This window comes from Dipodomys merriami, unplaced genomic scaffold (assembly GCF_024711535.1).
Source record: "Dipodomys merriami isolate MVZ:Mamm:240054 unplaced genomic scaffold, mDipMer1.0.p SCAF_69, whole genome shotgun sequence".
NCBI classification, from domain to species: domain Eukaryota; kingdom Metazoa; phylum Chordata; class Mammalia; order Rodentia; family Heteromyidae; genus Dipodomys; species Dipodomys merriami.
This window is the reverse complement of record NW_027206279.1, coordinates 3,523,074-3,531,716: the sequence shown is the minus strand read 5'-3', so window position 1 is coordinate 3,531,716 and position 8,643 is coordinate 3,523,074. Positions and strand designations below refer to the sequence as shown.

Below are 8,643 nucleotides of genomic sequence, written 5' to 3'. Positions count from 1 at the left end.
GGCTTCGCTGCTGTCGTCCCCTCCGCCCTGCTGTCCGTCACCTGGCGCGGCCAGCTTTCCCCTGAGCCGTCGGCAGTGCCGTTCAGTGTTGTTTTGTGTCGATTCCAAATACAAAAACATCTTACAAAACAGGTGACCAACCAGGGCTGGGAAGGTGGCTCCGTGGTAGAGCGCTCGCCTTGAGCTGAAGAGCTGAGGGGCGGCGCCCAGGCCCAGAGTTCAGGCCCCACGACCGACCTAAACACAAAACCACTGCCGGGGGAAGGAAGACCTCAGACCAGGCACCGTGGTGTGCGCCTGTAGTCCCAGCTCCGCAGGAGGTGGAGCCAGGAGGACTGTGGTTGGAGGCCACCGGGCAGAGAAGAGGCTGTCCGAAAAGCCACCTAGGCAATGAGGGATGGGGGCCTCCCTAGAAAGCGGAGGTTCTCAGGTCTGGAAAACCCTGGGCCGCGAGGTGGAGCCCAGCGAGGGACGGCGGTGCCTGGCTGGGCCCCGGGAAGCGGAGGGCCGGCGCCGCGCGCGCGCCCTCTGGCGGTGGCCGGCGGCGCTGCCGCTGGGGATGCGGATGGACCCGCGGCCGCCCGACCAGCGCATGCGCCCTGCACTTGAATGGGAAGATTTTTTTTTTTTTTTAAATTGGGGGACGTGGTGAGTTACATAAAGCAGAACACAGGTGATTTCAAGGAATTCCTCTCCCACATGGCCCATTTCAACCCCAAGTACCAAATGGATTCAATCCTCCAACTGGAAAAACCTAAGACTCTTCAAACTATGTTGGAAACGTTTTCTTTTCTTCCTAGACAAGGCTTAGGTATGGAAATAAGAGACAAACTGGTGCTACGGATCATTTGGTTTTCATCAGTGTGGGCATGACGGAGAGTCTGTCTTCTCAGCGTAGGATAATCGAGTGTGTCAGTGAAATAGGACAGGAGTAAGGCCAACCCTACGGAAAACAGTCCTTAATAGCTTGGTGTGCACAAGCCACAAGGCGCCAGGCACCAGTGGCTCACGCCTGCAATCCTATCCCACACTGTAGGTGAGAACTTTGAGTATTTCCACAATGCCAAGATCTATGGCCTATCAAGCCATCAGGAAAACAATTAACAATGAAGTATCAGGAGAAAAAAAACCCCACATACAATAGATATAAATGCCTAAGGAGTGTGGATGATGAAGGTCTTCCAAACACATACATGAAATATACATGGGGTGCCAGCTACTCAGGGCTGGGAGCTGAGGATCACAGTTAAGCCAGGCTGGGCAGAAGTCTGTGAGACTCTTATTTCCAATTAACCACCAAAAATCCAACGAAATATACATGATAGGATGAGAATGTCCAAGTCATTAAAAGCCAAGTCTGAGAATATCAGAAAGGCATAAAAATCTTTCAATAAAATTGCAAAAACATAAACCTAGATGACTTTACCACCACAGTAGACATAGCTTTAAAAAATCGTGGCCAGATCCAGTGGCTGACACGTGTAACTCCAACTTTTCTGGGGGTAGAGGGCAGGATGATTGCTGGTAGAGGGGAAAAAAGGTAGCAAGGCCTCATCTCAACCACTAAGCGGAGTGGTGGTGCTGCCCTCGGTTCTGCACAGGTGACTTGCTCGGGCTCTCACACAGGACTCGGGAGCACCTGTCCCGAGGTCAGCCTCTCGGACTTCTGCATGGCCATCGGCGTGGCAGAGACGCCCCAACTCTTCTCCCTCCCGGGGAAGCTTTCTCCCTCTACTTCAGTCATTTGTTCAAGAACTCTTTGGGGGGTCAGCACAGGATGGACGCACGGAACTGCCTGGAACGGGTGATGCTGAATCCTCAGGTGTGTCTGTGGTGGTGGCAGCAGGGAGGGCTCAGTCGAGGGTCAGGGGAGGCTGACCTCTCTTCTGCTCCCCCTCTTTCCCAGGACTGTTCCCACTGCCAAGGGCAAAGGGCAAAGGGTGGGGAGGAAACTCCCACAAGGCCCTGCTCACACGTCCACTGCCTCCTGACGTGAGCACAGGCTCAGTCCCACCAGCCACTGCCTATGCACGCCCCGCACACCGCACACACATCTACTCTACACAGCTCACGAACCCAGCAGGCATCCAGCCAACTTCTAATTACTGGTACTAGTCAAATGACCAGTGCACTGGGAAGCTGAGGGATAAACGTGGAAATAGCATCCTGTCCCTGGTCAGGGCAGCTCTGGAGTGGACACTTTTTTTTTTTTTTTTTTTTTTTGGTGCCTGTTCTGGGCCTTGAACTTGGAGCTTGGGGGCTGTCCCTGACTTTTTGCTGCAGGATAGCACTCTATCACTTTGTGCCACAGCCCCACATCTGGCTTTTGGTGGTTAATTGGAGAAAAAGTTTCACAGGCTTTCTTGCCTAGGCTGGCTTTGAACCACGAGCCTCAGATCTCAGCCTGAGTAGCTAGGACTACAAGCGTGAGCCACATTTTCAATGATCTCTTTCCTTTTACTGAGATAAGCACGGGTAGAAGCCAAGCTCAGGAAAACTGTCAGTTCAACCTAATTTGCTGACGGCCACAGGTCTGTGATCAAGAATAAAATGCACAACCAAAATGAAGAGGGACAAGTGCCCAGGCCCTGAGTGGAAGTCTGATGACTGACAAAAAAAAAAAAAAAAAAAAGGCAACCTCATATTTATTATACATTGTCCTGAACTGCCACTTCAGGGATCTCTCTACACCTGCCCATCTTGGAGCAGTGAAGAGGAAACGACTCCACCTTTCACACTAGGTAGAGCAACTGAGGTTTCTTCAAGAACATTCTGGGCAGAGCAGCACTATAGTAATGGCCAAGCAGAGCTCACCTCTAGGTATCAACTTGATATAACAGAAAGCAACTCTCTGAAAACCTGCAAATAAGTGACTATATCTCTTAACTCAGTAATTTCTTAATTCATGGTAACGTTAAGTATTTGATTTCCCAAATTAATGCAAGTGTAATGTAGTAATCCATTATCTGGATATTGAGATGTACACTATGACTTTTGATCTGTTTTATCATTTTTCACGTTTGTAAATACCAGCGATTTTATCACACACATGCAGCGACAGCAGCAGCAGTCTTGGGTGGAACATTTGCCACACGTCTAAGAGAGCTAATGAATCTAGACGTACCCACATTTACAAACCAATAAGCATGTCACTAAGTAACAAGCTAAAAAGAAAAAAAATCTGGATCCAACAAGGAAGCAGCAGACAGGGATTTTTTTTTTTTGGCTGGTCGTGGGGCTTGAACTCTGGGCCTGGATGCTGTCCCTGTGCTCTTCAGCTCAAGGCGAGCGCGCTACTGAGTCTGGTTTTCTGGTGGTTTATTGGAGATAAGAGTCTCACGGACTTTCCTGCCCAGGCTGGCTTTGAACCGTGGTCCTCCGATCTCAGCCTCCTCAGTAGCTAGGGTTACAGGCATGAGCCACCGGCACCCGGGTTCCACAGGGATTTTTGTTTAAAGGCATCCATTCCCATTGCCATGCCCTCCCCCAGTAATCATCTTCATGCAATACCTTGACGTATTCTAAAAAAGGAAGAAAAAGTCCTTTTATGTTTCATGATAGGTTTAATCAGGTAATTCCAGGGCAGTAAAATCATTAAAACAAATTCTTATGATACCATCTGATATGTCCAATTACATGGATATGGTGTAACAAAAACAGTTACAAATTTCTATATGCGTATTTACATTATATACTCAGTACTATCAAGCTGGTTAACTATAGGATACATGACATGAGTTAAACAATTTCTCACTGCTCATTAGAAAGCAAGCATCAGGCTTTTCACAGAGTAATGTACAAACGAGGCACTTTCGAGTGGAGGGAACAGAAAGCGGATGCCACCACACATGTTTCCACGTGCACATCTGTAATACAAAGGCTTTCCAAGTTCTTGAAAAACCTCCAAACTCACAACTTATGCAATGTAAGCTCCCAGGAACATGGCTAATATTTTCAGTGTACCAAAGCATATGCGAGTTTTTATAACCACTTGGCTGCTAGGCAAACTATGTTAAAGCACTTGCTGTTCCTTTTGGTTTATATAAATCACTTCCCATAGTGTCTCTTAAAAAAAAGGAAGACAGCTCTTAAAAATGGTTCACCATAAAACACCTTAAGGTGATTGACAGACTTAAAGTACAGCAATAATGCAAATTTCTAGTGCTTTCCCCTTATACTTAGAAGAGTAGAGAAGTAAGAATCTGTTCTTTTCAGATAACTAAAGTGTTCACAAATTTTTATGTAGTAACTGTTGCATCATGTGCAGGACGTACCTTTGCAACAATGAAAAACTAATCTTAAACACACATTTTTCAAAGTGTAATCAGAAAACTTAAATTTCAGCATGAGAAACACATCCTTAAAGTTCTTTATCTGTCCAGAGGAGTGTGTGCTGTCCTGCACTCTGGAGATTGGATACACTCATCAGGGAGGAAGAAGAGAATACAGGACTTACCCAAGATGGCACTGAACACACGAGGTCAAAGTGCATTTGCATTACTGTAAAAGCTCATTTTAGGCACTGCTGAACAACCAATGAAAATAGGTAGTTTCAAGTTTTACCCTTTAAATCCCAGGTCCCACCCCACCATCTCAGAAACATACACAACTCTTAAAAGTTTTCGTGATAAAAGACACGAGTGTCTGTGTGTTGTTTTTTTTTTTTTATTTTAAATCTCCCTGACTGGCAATGGGAAGGAAAGTAAGTATATACCATTTTGGTAATGGCTTTTGCTCTATAAAAAATGCCTCAATATACTCATTAGGTTTGATTGCCAGTTCCAAGTATCAATAAATGTTCTAGAACAGGATGTGTAAGAAAAAAGTGCTTAAAATCTTTCAGCCACCAACAAGACGCCAAAGAGGAAAGCATCTTTTTCCACTTGCTTTAAGCCTTCCTGGGAGGAGGGACCTCACCCTCCCAGAACTCTGGGCCCGGTGGGGGAACACCCCCACCCCCACCCCACCCATGCCAGGCCACCTCCCGGCCCTGCTCCCCAAGCTGACCAGTAGGGGGTGCTGGGGCCCCATGTGCGTTTCCTCCCCAAGTCAAACAATGCCCCTGGACAGCAGGAGCAGGGGAAAACCTCCCGGAAAGATCAATTCTCAGTGACACCCCTGTGGCACTCTTCTTGGTCGTGCCAGTCAGATGACTTCATTTTCAATTTTCACTTGTACTTTCACTGTTTTATTTTTTTGATCCCTTTGCTTACAAAAGATTCAGACACAAAAGTCTTGAGGAAACGCCAAATGGCAGTACCAAATCTGTACAAAGGAGAAAATGCTCCTGAATCTAGTATACACACATCCAAGACGCAGAGAGCTCAGCTTTCCATTGTTTTCCCTTAGGATTTCTCATTTACTCAAGAGAAAAGTTCCATGGGCAGATTCATACATTATATCATCAGTTAGTTTTCTAGGCTGATGTGAAAATCGGGTATGTTAAAGATCAAGATCCAAGGTGAAATAAAAACAATTTTTATCACCGTAGTTTTTAATGAAGAAAGTCATTTTAAATTGTAAAGGAAAAAAAATGGGAATGGGACAGCAGAAATCTTAGCAGCACAGTGGTTAAACAAATTGAAAATATTAATGCACAAACATTAAAATATTAAAGCATATATGTTTTATATAAAGTACAGTACAGAACCAGGAGTGCACTATATTGATTAGTGCTTGATAGAAGAAACGATTAGCTTTGTTCTCCTCAAAGTGTCTACACAGCTCCTCCCGCAGGATTTCCCCACATGGCCAGCAAGCTTTTCTCTTAGTTATTCACAACTTGTTCCAATCTGAATCATAAACTTCCACTTACAACTATGGATATTCATTCACAAGGAAAACCGGTATTTCCGTCTCACCAATGAAGAGGAATTTTGAAAGTTTACAGTCTATTCTAGGACACCAACTTTTAGTTGAAAACTTCAGGAATGAAGATCACTGGGTGTAGCAGCGTTCAAATATATAAACAGTAAAAATAAGACATAAAACTGCTGCTACAATGTGTCCTGTTTGGGATTTAGTTCATCCAATTGATTTTTAGTACAAAACTAGAAATAACCTCTTCTTCATAACATCTATAGTTATCAATATATTTTTCTTCTTTTCAATGTGAAATAATACTCCAAGATGATCTATATACACAATGTTGTCAGTTCAAGCTGTCATATAAATATAAACGCTTTCTTAAAAAAAAGTATTTTACAGACAGATAGTGTTATATACATTGTTCTTGATCAGGGCAAAAGGAGGAAGCAAACACAAGCTTAAGTGTGGTATGGACACTGAATGGTATCTAAATGACATTTAAAAAGCTGCATAGAAAATGAGCTTCCAATTGGTAGTGTGATTTTCATTTCTATCACCTCTGAAACTTTAAGCCATTAAAAAAAAGGCACACCTCTCAACTTGATCGCTCTAAGGCGATATTCTGAAAGAATCCCTTACTTGGGACTTGGGTAGAGTTTTAATGTAACAGTTTGAAGAAGGAAAAAAAAACACAACACAACAGGCAATTTGACCTCAGGGTATTAGGAAAAAAAACACAACACACAGGCAATTTGACCTCAGGGTATTTGAAATGGTTTGTTGGACTACGTATTCTATCTACTTGCAAATTAAATGTCCAGTAACACAAATGTTCTGCCAAAGAAATAAAATTTGTATGTATCGGCGATTCCATTCACAACGTTGGATTAAATACTTTCTTGGGATAGTTTAGCACACATCTTACCACAAATTAAATTTGCTTTTGGCCAGTTTAAATAAAAAGAAAATGCCATTTATATCACTGAGCAAACTTCTTACGGTAGGCTGTGAGGACTGAGTTGAGTGGAGCAGTGGCGCAGGCCTGGCAGAGCAGCCGCTGGAGGCCACAGAGAGAAATCGGTCCCACAGGCGACCACTGCTGGTCCACGCTCTACCTTGTCTAACACAGCATCTCCTGAAGGAGGAAACTGAGAAAACAACTTGCTGGTTGAAAACCACAAAAAAACCCAAACATCTAAAAAAAAAAAAAAACCCTCACCTTTTCCTGTTTATTCAGTCTCTTTATATAAAAATAAGTGTTACGTCCCATCAGAACATTAGACAATTACATCTGTGCTTTAAAAAAAAGTTGGTCACTCAAGGCGATGAGAATATTTTTAAGGATTTTCGATTACCAGAATGTACAGATATAACTCAATATAAATTGTAGCCAAAGAGAAATGATGAAAATATCCAATCCTTTATATGGAATAAAAATGTTATTAACTAAATGAGTTAAATATTCAAAATATATGGAATGTGACAGTAGATATGTATCTACTCCAGAACTAGGAAGGGCAAGAAAAGTTTAATATGTAATAATTCGTACCTTACATTTAGTTAAATATAAACATTTGTTATTTTATACATAAAACTGCTCTCAAAAAACAACGAATGATTTAGTTGCACTTGTTTAACTTCTTGTAATTTCCAAGTGTTAACTTTTCTTAGATGAAATCAACTGTCTCTAGCACTGTTTAGTTTGTGTCCTAATGAATTCGAACCTTTACAAGTTCTGTCACCTAATGCATAAATACACAAAAATGCCAAAAAGCAATCCCTTTTAGTCGGATCATATTTTATGCTGACTTTTTAGTAGCCAATAACCAGAAATGTTTTCCTTCAGCAAATACTCTGTACCTGTAACAAAACAAGCCATGCGCCCAAGGGGAAAGTTAGGCACGGCCAGTGTCTGTAAAATACCGAGAACTGACGAGTTCCGCTTCCCTGCGAGCGGCCCACGGACGCCAGGCAAGTGTGCATGGTGCTTGCCGAAAGCTTCCCAAATCCAAGTAAGCTAATTCCTGGAAACAAAGATTTTAAGCTCAGCCGGGCCCAGGCTCGCTTCATCCAGCAGCCTTGTGCTTCCCACCACAGCAGCCACACGCCTCACCACAGCGATGGCACATTCTCAAAGGGACATAGCAGCACATACACGGGACAAGGAAAGACAGCGCTACCAGGGCTAACCATCGCAAGCAGAACTTGTCATCGCTCATGTCACACGAGCAGGGGTCAGAAAAATCTCCCTCCGAGTCTGACATACAGTGGTATAGCATGCTCTCTGCACAGAGCATGCAACTAACTTGATAGATGCATCTCTTTACGGGATCCGGAGCATCCTGGCACCCCCCCCTGCCGTTCTCTTCATGATTAAACCTTTCCTGGCAGTAGATGCAGCGAGAACGCTCACCATCCTCTTTCCTTCGCTTTGACTTCTTAAATTTTAATGAGGAAGGCTGTGTCTTAAATACCACAGAGTCTTTGAGTGAATTTAACTTAGTCTCATCCCCACAAGAGTAGAGATAGTCTGTTTTTTTACTGTCTGGCTTAGAAAACTGCACATTGGCCTCAGCATCGTCTCTCTCCAGGTCACTTTTCCACATGTCAGGGTGCCTGTAGTCCGCATACCGGCGGATTAAGATATCTCGAGGGTTTATTCTCACAATCTCATCCTCATCTTGAAAGCTGACATGTCTGATTGATTTCAAAGGAACCTAAAAAGCAAAGTGATGGAACTCCAGTAAACATCCACACAGTACAATTATGACGGTGAGTTCTATGTGTCAATCTGGCAGAGGGACACTGCTCAGGTTATTTTTTCAGAGTCTTCGG

The 8,643-nt window shown here is 43.6% G+C and overlaps 1 protein-coding gene across 1 annotated transcript in view; it reads right to left on the bottom strand.

Moving 5' to 3' along the window:
* Positions 1 to 5,473: 5,473 nt before the first annotated feature.
* The window catches only part of Spred1 (sprouty related EVH1 domain containing 1), a 43,549-nt gene continuing 40,379 nt past the window's right edge, over positions 5,474 to 8,643 (bottom strand). Inside the window, exon 7 of the mRNA XM_070005754.1 lies at positions 5,474 to 8,525. Coding sequence (XP_069861855.1) covers positions 7,875 to 8,525 — 651 coding nt within the window. The 3' untranslated portion in view covers positions 5,474 to 7,874. The remainder of the gene's footprint in view (positions 8,526 to 8,643) is intronic.